The 14,852-nt window shown below is 41.4% G+C and overlaps 2 protein-coding genes across 4 annotated transcripts in view; both read left to right on the forward strand.

Moving 5' to 3' along the window:
- The window catches only part of LOC144513035 (uncharacterized), a 36,146-nt gene extending 29,319 nt beyond the window's left edge, over nt 1–6,827 (forward strand). Inside the window, exons 32-36 of one of the 2 annotated variants that reach the window (XM_078244097.1) lie at nt 117–674; nt 2,233–2,537; nt 2,622–2,844; nt 4,824–5,018; nt 5,215–6,054. In XM_078244097.1, the coding sequence (XP_078100223.1) occupies nt 117–674; nt 2,233–2,537; nt 2,622–2,844; nt 4,824–5,018; nt 5,215–5,222 (1,289 nt within the window). In that variant the 3' untranslated portion in view covers nt 5,223–6,054. Of the gene's footprint in view, nt 1–116; nt 675–2,232; nt 2,538–2,621; nt 2,845–4,823; nt 5,019–5,214 lie in introns of both variants that reach the window. The other variant, XM_078244096.1, reaches the window with a different exon arrangement.
- Nucleotides 6,828–8,370: 1,543 nt separating this feature from the next.
- Nucleotides 8,371–14,510, forward strand: LOC144512853 (kelch-like protein 41b). 2 transcript variants are annotated; one of them, XM_078243809.1, is made up of 6 exons: nt 8,371–9,477; nt 10,435–10,596; nt 11,744–11,847; nt 13,115–13,300; nt 14,156–14,302; nt 14,399–14,510. In XM_078243809.1, exons 1-6 carry the CDS (start codon nt 8,371–8,373, stop codon nt 14,508–14,510), a joined length of 1,818 nt encoding a protein of 605 aa, XP_078099935.1. The 2 variants fall into 2 exon arrangements, with proteins under 2 accessions (XP_078099935.1, XP_078099934.1); XM_078243808.1 differs by having other exon boundaries at nt 10,435–10,592; nt 11,740–11,847.
- The last annotated feature ends 342 nt before the right edge of the window (nt 14,511–14,852 follow it).

Raw genomic sequence — 14,852 nt, forward strand, 5'->3', positions numbered from 1 at the left:
TGAATCTAAGCCACTGTCTCATCTTATCTGTAAATCATTAGATCAGATTCCACAGGGTCAACCTTGTCAGAGTGACAGTTCTGCCATGAGCTCATGTTGATGTGATGTGATTCCAGGATGTGGGATCAAGTGTAAGGAGAGGCCTATGGAGCTGGTGTTTGTCATCGACAGCTCGGAGAGTGTGGGCCCAGAGAACTTTGAGATCATCAAGGATTTTGTTAACGCACTGGTGGACCGAGTCACGGTGGGCCGCAACGCCACCAGGATCGGCCTGGTACTGTACAGCCTGGAGGTGAAGCTGGTGTTCAACTTGGCCCGCTACGTCACCAAACAGGACATCAAGCAGGCCATCAGGAACATCCCATACATGGGAGAGGGCACCTACACCGGCACCGCCATCCGTAAAGCCACCCAGGAGGCCTTCTTCAGTTCACGTCTGGGAGTCAGCAAAGTGGCCATTGTGATTACTGACGGGCAGACGGACAAGCGAGAGCCAGTGAAGTTGGATATTGCTGTACGAGAAGCACATGCTGCCAATATTGAGATGTTTGCTCTGGGGATTGTGAACACCACCGACCCAACACAGGTTGAGTTCATGAGAGAACTGAATCTGATCGCCTCTGACCCAGACAGCGAGCACATGTTCCTCATTGATGACTTCAACACCCTGCCAGGTTAGACAAACTTATCTTTGGTAGTGCTTTGGTGAGATATTAGCTTATTGCTCTTATATCGGTATCTGTAATGCATATGTATGAGAAATGCCAGTACACAAACGCTTACGATAGTTTTTAATCATTTGTGAGCCTCAGAGGTGCTGGTAGGTGGAGTTCTTTAAACTTTGAACAGAGCCAGGCTAGCTGTTTCCTTTGGCTTCTACTCTCTGTGATAAACTAAGCTAATTAACAAATGGCTATGGCTTTATATCTAGCATACAGACGCGAGTGGTATGGCTTTCTCATCAAACTCTCAGCAAGAAAGCAAATATGCATATTTCCAAAAATATCAAACTATACCTTCAAATTTTCATTATTTCATTGTAATTCAGTTTTCAATGTATTCTATGCTTAACTAGTTATAAGTTACGTAAAGAGTATGATTTGCACATCATTAATTAAAAAAAATGCAAAAAACAGCCATGGTCCAAATTATTGATGTAATATATAACCCAGGCTTAAAATCATTGTACTTCCTCTTTACCTGAGTGTCCTCCACTAGCCAGAAACTTTTATTCCATGTCTAAGAGTCTACAGTCATGCTACTGTAGCAGCTATGAGAGGATGTATTTGTACTAAATGTTAACATCAGTATGTTTACATGCTGACAATGACAATGGTAACATGGTGATGTTTACCGGGTATAATATTTACCATATTTGTTACTCGTATATTAGTATATATCCACGGCGTTACACTTCTGGGATTGCTCAGGTGCCACAGGAATTTTCGCCAGATGGATGTCTTTTCGCCGATGTCCGTTTCCTTCCTTTGTGTTGGAATTTTAAACTCCGGTGGATTTATGAGGACTATGGTTAACTGCTCCTCAGATCTCTGCAGGGTAAATTGAGACAGCTAGCTAGACTGTCTGAGTTTTCTCTTGCACGACTAAAACACCTTTTGAAGTACACCTTCCACCAAAACAAGTTAATTCCCGAGGCTATTTTGCAGCGGCTTCGTGCGGAGCTTAGCACCGCCCATGACAATTGTGATTGGTTTTAAAAAATGCCAATAAACCAGAGCACGTTTTTCTCCCATTCCGAAATGCTATGTGAACTAGCCAGACCCTCCTCTGCAGCGTGTGGAGGATGGTCTGGCAATGAGAGACTAATGTATATTACAAGTAGTTCTCAACTAAAGAATTGGACAAGAACAGTTTCTGACCAGATGATTGCACTCGATGAAAAGTTCATGAAGAATATCATGGCAATCTATCCAATAGTTTTCGAGACATTTAACTCAGAACCACAGATGTGAACCACATGGTGGCAATAGAGGAAAAGTCAGGGGAATACCACAGTCTATAGGATATATCTTCTGAGGACCCCGAGAGTCTGTACAGAATTCCATGGCAATCCATCAAATAGTTTAGTTCAGTCAAAATGGTGGACAGACCAACATTGCCATCCCGAGAGCCATGAAGCCAGTCCGTCAACAAATCTTTGTTTAATCTTTAGAGACAACCCATCCCGTAAACCTTGCTCTGACTTGTCCTCTCTTTGTCTTTCTGTCTCAGCGCTGGAATCCAAATTGGTCAGCCAGTTCTGTGAGGATGAGAATGGAGCCCTGATATATAACAGAATAACTAACGGCTACAACGGCTATGGAAACAATGGCTACAATGGCTACAACAGCCACAACGGCAACAGGAATGGCAACAATGTGAACTATGCCATTGGTGGTTATGGATACCGGCCTGTGACTGACCAGCAGGTACTGAATGGCCGTCAGACCGGCATCAACACTGGGGCCAGCACTCCGAGCCATGGAGGCCGGGTAGAGACCACCCAGCATGGCAGCAGAGGATCCAGCACAGGACATGTATGAAACATATGAGTGTATGTATGTTATGAAATGATCCTTATAAAAGTGTTTAACGCTGTTTGCTGGTTTTGTCACCATCAGGGAGGAGAAGGGCAGCATGTGTTCACTGAGACACACTTGGGAACTGGGCGTGGGGACACATTTAACCGCAACACATCAGACATCAGACCTCCTGCCAAAGAGGACTCCTCCAGTACCAGAGGCTCCTCATCTTCATCATCTTCTTCTTCGACAAGAATAACCACATCCTCCTCAGGTGTATCTGTACAGCTTGTGCCTGCACTAAGGCCAGCTCTTCCCAAAGGTACAGCATGTCTATTCTGCTCTCATCACATTCTAATTCTCTTTAATAGCCAGGGTATGCAGAGACATGGCACAGTGACATACCCATTCACAAAACAGAGCAGTCATCCACAGTAGTCAGTTTGATAGTAATTACAGAGAAACACTATTAACAAGTGAAGCGGCTTCTTGTAAATGACTCCTCGGGCAACACAAATAACATAAATTATACCTTCAGGTTCCACTAAACAGTGTTTACATGTTATTATCGCATCCACATAAATACATCATTCCTCTAGGTGTGGTCAAAATAGTAAAAATGGTTTCCTGTCGAAATCACTTAAACGCCACTAAAGATCATCAGGTCTAACTTAAAGCCAGGGTTGGTAACTATTTCCGAGGTACACTTTTTATACATCGTTTGAAAGGGTCTTTACACCCCGACAGCAATAAATAACTTATGGGCTCTGTCAGGGGCAGTTCTACATTGAATTACAGCCAGGGGAGACCCCCTTCGAGCATATATATATATATATATATATATATATATATATATATATATATATATATATATATTTATCATTTCAAGAGGTCCTGTGCTTTAATTTGAAGAGGTTACAGTGAATCCCCCGACCCCCCCCCTTTCCGACCATTCCATTTGGGTGACCCAGAGGTGAACTGTCCCCCGCGCGCCCCTCCCTTTTCCCCCTTCTCACACACAGCTTCTGTGCACAGCACTTCCAGCAAGCAGCGGCGCCTGCAGCTGCAGGGGGTGCCAATCTGCCAATTCCCCACACAGTGAAATAATAGATAATAGAAAACTGCTTCACGGAGCAGAGGATTTTTTTTTTTTTTTCAAGTGCTCGTGGCGCACCCCCCATGACTCATGATAAAATGCCGCTCCGGGCGGCTGCCCGGGTCACCCGTGCCAAAACCCGCCCCTGGGCTCTGTAAAACGAGTGAAAAAGATCCGTCATCTGTAGCTGCTGTAATCCTGTGAAAACGTCCACCAATCGCTGCCTCGCGGTCCGCTTGGAGAGAACCAATGAAATGCCTCTTTGCCCCACTGCTTGCCCCACACTCCCATTCACAAGCCTTAGCTCAATTCGTGTCATCGCCGCCGGAGTTACTGTCTACTGGAGAATGGAGGAGAAAAGTCACCACTGCCACGGTTTCTTGCAATCGATCGGAGAAAGATTTACCCTACATCTTCTATATTCTTCTTTCGTTAAAAAAAATGTCCTTTTAACTCAGTGATACTGTATTTTGTTCTGCAACAAACATGTGATTTCATTTTTTTTTCTGTAATAATTTTACTTGTGTGAGATACTGAGATAATATCTTTAATGGCAATTATGTGGAATTTACAACAAACATATTTCTAATAGATAGATAGATAGATAGATAGATAGATAGATAGATAGATAGATAGTGATACTGTAAGGTCATTCAACTGGAAAATCAGAGATGGGACCAATTTCCGAGTAAAGAGAGCTGTTCTGTGGTGTTCCTCTAAATCATTTTTGCAGATAACTTAATCATTTGAGAAAATGTTTGCCTTCTGGAAGATGTCAACAGTGAGGTGGCAGGGCACAGTGCATGTGCTAACTCGTCAATGTGATTACTGCTGTGTAAAAGTTGGATTAGACTATAAGAGCTAAATTAAAACTAGCCAAACACTACAGATCAGTCTAAAATAGTTTTTATCCCTACACTACAGCTAAGCTAGTCAAATGCTAAGTGATATAACACAATCCTAAATACATTATGTATGATCAGATCAGCTGTGATGTCACTTGATAGATTACTTTCCAGTGAAGCTGCAGTGAAGCTCCAGTCCAGTGTGTTTAAAGTACATGTGGTGGAGGGGACTCCGGGGTTATGGTAAGTGCTTTGTGATTGACAAGCTCAGTAATGAGGTCATGTAGGTGAGGAGCAGGGAGGCCAATTATTTTTGATGCAGTGTGGATGATTTTATAGAACCTGCTGCTTTTCCTGCAGAGACTGTACCCCTGGACCCTCGCTGTGGCCTGGTTCTGGACCAGGGCACGTGTCGGGACTATAACATCCGCTGGTACTATGACAAGCAGGCCAACGCCTGCGCGCAGTTCTGGTACGGAGGCTGTAACGGCAACAAGAACCGCTTTGACACAGAGGAGGAGTGCAAGAGGACGTGTGTGATCGCCAGATCCACCGGTACACTCTCATGATTCATCCCTGCCATATTAATACCATTTATGTCATTGACACTTAGAATGTCAGACAGAAAATCTGTCATTTGTCATCTTTCTCTTTTTTTATGCAATTTCCTCAGCCGAAATGAGGCCATAACAATTTTATTGGTTCCAAATGTTTTACAGTATTGACTTTCTCATATGTTTCCTTTTTCCAGGAGGCTGAGTGAAGGCATCTGCTGTAGATACTTCAAGGAGGGGCAGCTAAAACCAGCCTTTTTTCACAGGGTTATGTAAAGTTTCTGCATACACATGTACACTGATGTCCCGTATCACTGTTACATTTCAGTTCCTGTCTTTGTGCCCCCTCCTGTACCACTTATTGTAATGATTCTCCTGTAATTACAGTGAAAAAGAGCCCAGCTTTGATAGATACTTCCATTGTTTTGTTTTTTATATCAGCACGGAGGATACTCCATCACTCCTACTCAGGAATAAAGATGAGCAAGTGTGTCCACTTTACAGGGGATTCCCCCACCGCTCGGACATGTTTTTCATACACAGTCTGTGAGTGCTGCAAAGATTGTGAAAAAAATGGACTGGCCAGTAAATAACTGTGGTACCTTATCAATGTCATAATCATACGCATCAGTTATTCAATATGTCATAAGGACATAGTGTAGCTATTCATTTCTTTACTCAAACAATCACTGTAGGGCATATTGGTGCATAATCACAAGAGCCAATAACACAACACAAATGAAGCCTCTCATCGTTTATATGAATAAAATATAGTTTGTTCTTTTTTATATACATATAAAAATGACTGATGCTCTGTAACTTCATGGAATAATTCTGTGCATTTTAATGTGTTTTTTTTTTTTTCTGAATGAAAATGTGATGTTTTGTGTTTACATGATTTCACTTCCTACCACTAACCTTTGTTAAAGCTGTAAACTAATGGACACACTCACACACACACACACACACACACACACACACACACACACACACACACACACACACACACACACACACACACACACACACACACACACTGCCCTCTACTGGGTAACACATGCTGATGTCACTGAAGTCGATACTACAGAACAAGATACTAGAATTGTACTTCCATTGTTGAGCTACTGGTTTGTCTCTACAGTATATTACTCAGCTGTCCTGACTCTATGAATACATATTGTACTGTTACATGGTCAACATTTGATTTTAAACATTTTTTAATAAATCTGATCTAAACTAATACAATATGTGCAAATGCATCACCTTCATGGTAAGGGACTGTATACAAATGATATTAGCTTACAGTCACTGTTTTGTTTAGCTTCTTGTCTCATCTGGGGTCTGATAAACACTAAATTCATCAAATTCAGTGTCCACAATGCCATTTTCCAATAAACTGTAGCTGTCATATTTCACAGGACCCGCGTGAGTGCGTTGCGGCTTTCGTCGCTGTTTGTCACTTTGCCTAAGATTGAGTGACGAGTAGTACTCGCCCTGTTGTTTATTTGGTTGCCATGACTTCCCGAGTGATGACGTCCTGTCACTGTTCCAGTTGTTCACCCTAAAGGGGAGAGAGAGCGGATGACAGTTTGCTTGAGTTCAGTAGAGCACACGTCATTACGACTTCATGACTTTTCATAAACAGCGTGGCGGGCCGCCACAGTAATATCAACATAGAGGAAACACTGGGGGTAGGAGGGTGTTTCAGTTTTTTGGAGTATTCAAAACAAAATAAAACTAGGCTCTTGCTTTTTTTTAAAAGAGCAACACATTACCTAAATATTCTCCAAAAATAAATATTTGCAAGACATGTTTAAGAGCTTTGCTTTATTAATCTACTGTGGCTTTAATAAGTGTCGGAGCTTTCTTAAGCAGAATTTTCTCTCCCCTTCTGCTTAAATTACATGTTAGACACTCCTCGACAAGTGGCGTAGTCTGATCTATCTTTAGTGCTGCCCACGGGAGAAACGTTACCTAACTCTACACACTCCTCGCACTTTGTCAGGCCACAGAAAGACTTAACAATATAAGATCCTATTGATCCAGACACATCAGGAATGGCCTTTTTAGCACTGACATTATCTCAGTAATTGAGGTGAGTTTTAAACTCTTTAACTGCAAAGTAACACACTCTCATAAAGTCACAAAGACATACACACACACAGCCAAGCAGCTGGACAATAATACACCCCACAGGGAAAGGGAGAAGCTTGCTGATTGGTGGACAGAACAGCTTGTATGCGTGGCTCTCACCTGTTTCTTACACAGCTGCTGCACCCAAACTTTTCTGCTCCATTTTTAGCACAGTGATTTTGTGTTCTTCAAACTCACTTATATTAATAATGCCATGCTGTGAAAAGATAAAAAAAAAGGTACGTTTTTGCATTGATTTGAGGCAAAAGATCCAGCGGAGTAAACAGCGAAAATAGTGAAGTGCTAAACGAAAGTATAAAAATACCAAAAAATCATTAGAAATAATAAAATATCAAAATAATATCAAAAAAACTGTTGTTGCTGTGAAACGTGCTGGTTCAAATGTAGAATTTGCTACTTTTCTTTGTCATATATGATAGTAAAGGTAATAATTTGGTGGTTTGGATTATTGGTTGAACAAAACAAGTAGTTTAAAGATGGCAGCTTGGGCTCTTAGAAAATAATCAATAAGCAACTTATGAGTAACTGATAATTGGAAGTAAATGTAAGTTGCAGCCCTAGTAGTATCTGTGGTGGTAAAAGTGACTAGTAATTGATAATTGTCTATAATAATTAACAATACTGTCTTGTCTGCTTGTATATGACTTACAAAGTATAAAGAAATTGGTGTATATGTAAACATAAGCCTAAATCAGTACAGTTTACTTGTCTGACTGAATAAATAAATGAAAATCAGATATAAATGAAAGGAGATCTATAAACACATATTTTTTAACATGACAGCGACTGCTCTAAATATCCTCCCAGTCATACGTATGGCTTAAGGTGAGCTATTCAAGGGCTTTGACAGCATTGTCTCCACTGTTAGTCAGCCACATGATACTTTGGGAGCTGAATCATGGTGGCACAGCCTGAGCAGCCAGTTGCTTATTTCAGTCTGTGACAGCAGCTGCTCCAAGCCCAGGTCTGTGCTGTGATTTGGCCCAGTCAGATTCCACTGGAGCTAAAGCAGGCAGGGGGCAGAGGGAGCTATATTTAGAGTGGGACGGGATTAAATTGCAGGGTCTTCACTCTAGGAACCTTTTCTGTGCTCTGCCTTTCCCAGCCAGGACCGACTGCCAAAAGGACCTGTGGCCGCCGTCTCCTTCCTCTTTCCACAGACCCCCTTGTTCACCCGCCGTTTCCCCTCCTGACACGCCATGGACCCCAATGCCATCAAGGAGGAGCTGCGCCTGTTTCAGAGCACGCTGCTTCAGGACGGGCTGAAGGAACTGCTGAATGAGAACAAGTTTGTAGACTGCACCCTGAAGGTAGGCGACCGCAGCTTCCCCTGCCATCGGCTGATCATTGCCGCCTGCAGCCCTTACTTCAGGGAGATCTTCTTCACAGAAGATGGGAAGGAGGTGGAGAACACGAAGGAGGTGGTCTTGGAAGAAGTCAACCCTTCCATCCTAGAGATGATCATCCAGTACCTTTACTCGGCCGAGATTGACCTCAGTGACGACAATGTTCAGGATATAATTGCTGTGGCGAACAGATTCCAGATCCCTTCTGTCTTTACAGTCTGCGTCAACTACCTTCAGAAGAAGATCTCCCTGGGCAACTGCATGGCCATATTCAGGATGGGCCTGGTGCTCAGCTGTCCCAGGCTTGCGGTGGCTGCACGCAACTACATCGCCGACCGCTTTGAGCTCCTCTACAAAGAAGAGGAATTCCTCAAGCTCGCAGCCCACGAGCTGTTTGCCGTCATCGGTGGAGACGCGCTGAACGTGGAGAAGGAAGAGCTGGTGTTCGAGGCGCTCATGGCCTGGGTCCGCTACGACAAGGAGCGCGTCAAGGTCCTGAAGGATGCTTTCAACTGCATCCGCTTCCGCCTGTTGCCAGAGAAGTACTTCAAAGACAAAGTAGAGACCGATGAGATCATCAAGGCTGACCCAGAGCTCCAGAAGACAATCCAGATCATCAGGGATGCCTTCAAGGGGAAACTTCCAGAGACACCCAAGAAGAAGGAGGGGGAGGCCGGCTTGGAAGAAGGTGAAGAGGAGGAGGACAGCCCATTCCCCGGCTTCCTGAATGACAACCGCAGACACGGCATGTACGCACGGGAATTCATCGTCATGATCAATGATACGGCGGCAGTGGCGTATGATGTCAGCGAGAACGAGTGCTTCCTGGCGGCCATGTCGGAGCAGGTGCCACGTAACCACGTCAGCCTGGCGTCACAGAGGAACCAGCTCTACATCATTGGAGGACTGTTTGTGGATGAGGAAAACAAAGATGTACCCCTGCAATGTTACTTCTACTTGGTAACCAGGTTTTCCTTTCATTTGATACTCCACTGTTTTTATCACTTCCTTCATTGCACTAAATTAATTATTTAAAGAAATCGTTTGACAATTTTGGGAAATATTCTTATTCACTTTCTTGCCGAGATTTAGATGGACACCACTGGCATATCTTAATGTTAAATATGAAGCTAGAGCCAGGAGACTGCTAGCTCATCTAACCACAGACTGGTAGCAAGGGGAAACACCCAGCATGGCTGTGTCATTTTAACACTTTTGTATGGATTAAAAAAGATATATGACAAAATATGTGCGTAAGTGAATTCATGGGGTTAAGTTGTGCTGGTAGGCAGATTTTAGTTTACCTTTCTTCAGAGTTATGCTTGCCGTTTCCTCCTGCCTCCAGTTTTTGTGCTAATTTAAACTAACCCCCTGATGGCTATCTTTAATATTTATTGTACAAACATGAGAGGGGTGTCAATCTTCTCATCTAACTCTCGGGCAAGAAATCAATTGAGTGTATTTCCCAACATGTCTAACCACAGTGTTTGTAGTATCTTTGAAGTCTTTTAGTATTTGTGAAAATAATGCACTCCAGCATTAGCTCCCAAACTGTCATTCTCAGCAACTACTTTAGCTCATCTAAACCCTCTTTGCATCTTAATGGAACTAAACCTACACATAAAGCAGAGAAAAATGGAACACAAATTCAAAGTAATCTTTCAGTGTGTAACCACAAGAATGACTTGGATACTGTTTTCCCTAAATCCTTCTGCGATCAATCGAAGGATTATTTTTCCCATGTTGCCCATCAGGTCTAAAGTTTACACAGACACTCAAGCCTTAAAATCTACTATATTTTACAGCATAATCAATATATGGATAACACATTATGATGGTTCATTTCCATCTTCATGAGGAGACAAAGACACAGCTAATGGGTACCAAGAGGGTGTTTTAATGTATTTTTGTTCACAGTTGGATCCACTCACATCTGACTGGGTCGCCCTGCCGCCCATGCCTTCTCCAAGATGCCTCTTCAACATCGGAGAGAGCGAGAACCTGCTGTTCGCCGTGGCTGGAAAAGACCTCCAGACCAACGAGTCGCTGGACACTGTGATGTGCTACGATGTTGAGTTAGTAGCATTATTTGCTTCTTTTCCCTCACTCTTTTTTTTTCTCAGCCTGTGTTTCACATTTTATACAGTTTTAAGGTGATAATAGACTTCAGTAAAAGAACGGCATTGCTTCCTACAACATTTTTAAAAAAAAAGAAGAATATTTGGTGTTCAAGTATAATTAATTGTGTTTTGGTGTGAACTCACCCTCTTACGGTCCACTTCTGTCTGTTGGTCGCGGAGTGGAACATTTTAGTCGACTCTAAAATCCTTCCTCTGTTTAGTCGACTCTAAAATCCTTCCTCTGTTGTAAGGACTTGGAGACTGTTATTCATGCTCTTATTTCGTCTCGTATTGACTACTGCAATTCCATGTATTCTGGGATTTGCCAATCATCTTTATCACGTCTGCAGCTGCACGTCCAGAATGCGGCTGCTAGATTGTTGACTGGTACCAGAAAGAGGGATCATATCTCCCCAATATTGGCTTCTCTTCACTGGTTACTGGTCAAATATAGAATCGATTTTAAGGTAATGTAACTTGTTTTTAAGGCATTACATGGATTGGCCCCTTTATATATTGCTGATCTCCTTACCCTACATCACTCCTCCAGGAACCTAAGATCGTCTCATCAGTTCCTTTTAGCTATTCTACCTTCTCGGATAAAAACAAAGGGTGATCGTGCCTTCTCCGTTGTGGCCCCGAGACTCTGGAACAAACTTCCCATTCATATTAGGTCCTCCTCTACTGCCGAGATCTTTAAGTCTTGTCTTAAAACACATTTTTATTCTTTGGCGTATGATTTAGTTTAGGGACATTTGTATAGAAGTGTGTTGTTTGTATGATGTTCATTGTGTCTATATTTTTATAGTCTTCCTTTGTTTTTATAACATAATATAACTTTGTACAGCACTTTGTTCAGCCTAGGTTGGTTTTAAATATGCTCTATAAATAAATTGACATGACTTACTTGGTCTCTTCAATAATTATGGAGCGTTTTTTCTTGGTTTTCGAGTTAGAATATTCTACTTGTTACATGTTTATCACAAATCCCAATGGATTTGGCTCTACAAACACTACACAAAACAGAAGCAACATATTCAAGGGAGCAAAATATCCTTGAAGAACATATTTTAAAACTATTAATTCAATTTTAATTCTTCAGGAAGATGAAGTGGACTGAGACCAAAAAGCTTCCTCTGAAGATCCACGGCCATGCTGTCATCTCCCACAAAGGACTGGTCTACTGCATTGGAGGAAAGACAGATGACAAGTGAGTAAATGTGTGTGTGACTGACTGCAGCTGTTTGTGGTCTATCACGCACTGCCATGAGTGAGTGCATAGCTGCATGGTACTTCATAGAAAACACTGCTACAGGCCAGGACTGTTTAATATGTTGCCATAATACTGATCCTGTGCATCTCTTTGAATGATACAGTAGTATTAGTAACGGGTCTGCAGAACCACTGAACATACTGTATGAACTGTGTTGCAGCGCATGCAGCAGTGATACATGAACAAAACAGCCAGTAGGTCCTCAAACCTATTTAACACTGTATTTAATAATAAGCTGTGTATGTGTGAATTACTCTTTAAGGACACACCATGCAATTAACAATCAGTGGGAAAACAATTAAACCTGTGTGACAAAGAGAAGATCAACAAGGCCGAAAACCTTTATTCGAACCCTCATAAAAAGGTGAAGAAAAAACCCCAAAAATGATAAGAAAAACACAATATCATAATATATATTTTCAACCAACTATATCCACAGAATACCAAACTGTCTGTGAAGACTTCAGGATGTTACGTTCAAACTGCTGATTAACAGTCACCAGGCCCTTCTGTCCCCACACACTAAAACTAATCTAGGTAAAAAATGTAATGTAAAATATCCTGATTTAATTATTGTATTTCATTTATTATCAGGTCTTTCTTCCTCATTTCCATTTTCTTATTTATTCTATGTTTTCTATGTTTTCTTTGATTCTATATTCTATATTGAAGTAGCAAGTTCTGTTCACTTTTTTTCTGAGCAACTTATCCAGCTGTTTGGCCTTTATCTCAGGTGCAACTGTCTACCTGCTGATTGTTAATTTGACACTGTATCCTTTAAAAAGAGAGCGATGATCTGATGAAGGCTTCATGCTGAAACACATTGTCAGTCCATTAGAAACATAATCATAAATGATTAAGACACAAGGTGACATTTTCATCATCATTTACTGGAATGTCACCTTATTGCATAAATGGCTATAAAAATCTTCTGGGGAAAACAAACACTTTGACATTTACAGAACATTTTATTCCAAATTATACTCATTTTCATTAATCCATTGTGGGATAAGCTTTTGTCTATATCTGCTATTTGTTGTATTTGTTATTTAACTTTAATGTTGTATTTGAATGTTTTGTGTAGAAAGAAGGTGCTTTTTGTAACAAAATTCTGCCATCCATTCATTGGTGTAAGCACTATCTGGTTGTAATATCTTTTGACACTAACATTCCCATGATCATATTTATTCCTTAATCTCCACAGCAAAGCCCTCAACAAGATGTTTTCATACAACCACAAGCAGTCCGAGTGGCGGGAGCTGGCAGCACTGAAGACACCCAGAGCCATGTTCGGAGCTGTCGTCCACAACGGCAAGATCGTGGTGGCTGGTGGAGTCAACGAGGAAGGCCTCACAGCTACATGTGAAGCATACGACTTTGCAACAAACAAGTATGATTCTGTTTAACCTTTAAGTTGAGACATTAGGTTAAAAATCATATACATTTTACAAAAATAACCACATTTAGACATCATTAATTGAAGAAAAACCACAGGCTATGGAGCCCCAAAATGTTCAATATTACATAAATAAGTAAATTCTGAAATAAACATATGAATGGATCGTGTAAAATAACAGACCAATTAAACCAATATATAGTGAAATTATTTCAGAAATCATTAAATGTCAACTCATTATGATGAATTGTTGTTTCATCATGTACATTTTTTTAATTAATATAATTTGTTTTTTATAAATGTCCTTTTTCAAAAGCCTGTTTTGATTTCCTAATGGCACTGATACTTATTTCATGTCATGTTTCACATTAGCACATACCCCCAACTGGGGTTAGCTGGCTAGTTTGTGTGTCTTTCTCTGAAAGACAAATTTAGAATCAAAAGGCTGCTGCTGTAACTGTGCCAAGCTACTTGTATTTGAATGAAATGGGACATTATGCAATGAAAAGTGACATGAAATAATGTCTTTGGGTAGAAAAACATCTGAAAAGGGGCATTTTGAAACACAGACTTCAATAGTGAAAAAATGACCTGTAATAAAACTAATAATATTTTCTTATTTCACAATGTATTGGCTAATTTACTTGTATATATTTAATGTTATTTATTTAAAAAAATGTCTTAATTATATATTTAATATTGAACTCTTTGGGCCTCCATACAACATTTCAGTTATCTCCGACAGCCACTAAAAAACTCAAATTGGACAAATCTGCCAAGGTACAAATGGCATTTAAAATGAGAGCCCTATCTTACACTTGACCTTCTCCTGATGTGGTATCTCCTCAGGTGGGAGCCCTTCACAGAGTTTCCCCAGGAGAGGAGCTCTGTCAACCTGCTGAGCAACGGCGGCTCCCTGTACGCTGTGGGCGGCTTTACCATGGTTGAGACGGAGAGCAAAGAGGTGGCTCCCACAGAGGTCACTGACGTCTGGCAGTAAGTCTTCTCAAGTTATGCGACCAAGATTTACATATTTTGGTTGGTTACCATTGTGTTTGTTCCCAGATCTGACTCTGCTTTTGGTCTTGTTAGGTATGAGGATGACAAGAAGCAGTGGAGTGGGATGCTGAGGGAGATGCGTTATGCTGCCGGCTCCTCCTGTGTGTCCATGCGCCTCAACGCTGCCAGGATGCCCAAACTGTAGACAGAACCACTTTCTTTATTTATTAGCACCCCCAACAACACGTCCTGACACCCCCCTCTTCCCCCAGCGAGCTGCCTCTGAGGCATCTCATCCTCTGCACTCAGATTTCTGTGTGTCAAGATGATCTTTGACATTAACTTTTCTCTGAACTCAGATGATTTTCATCTGTACTATAAACACTCGGTTCTGCCGCCTCTTCAAAGACCGCACCATCCAGACAGTATTAAAAAAAAGAAGCCACAATTTAGATTGATCTATAAAGCTCGGCTCTACACCATTTCTAGCATTTCTTTTGTAAAATAAACATTTGTAAACTTCTTCACTTCTTTTACTGTTTCTGAT

The sequence above is a fragment of the Sander vitreus genome, chromosome 24 (assembly GCF_031162955.1).
Source record: "Sander vitreus isolate 19-12246 chromosome 24, sanVit1, whole genome shotgun sequence".
Classification (NCBI taxonomy): Eukaryota; Metazoa; Chordata; class Actinopteri; order Perciformes; family Percidae; genus Sander; species Sander vitreus.

Excerpts from the sequence above, each read along its gene's own strand:
- LOC144512853 (XM_078243809.1), top strand. The coding sequence starts at position 8,371 with ATGGACCCCAATGCCATCAAGGAGGAGCTGCGCCTGTTTCAGAGCACG. Across the intron at positions 10,597-11,743 it reads TGTGCTACGATGTTGAGTTA|ATGAAGTGGACTGAGACCAA; the intron begins GTAGCATTATTT and ends TTCTTCAGGAAG. Across the intron at positions 14,303-14,398 it reads GAGGTCACTGACGTCTGGCA|GTATGAGGATGACAAGAAGC; the intron begins GTAAGTCTTCTC and ends TGGTCTTGTTAG.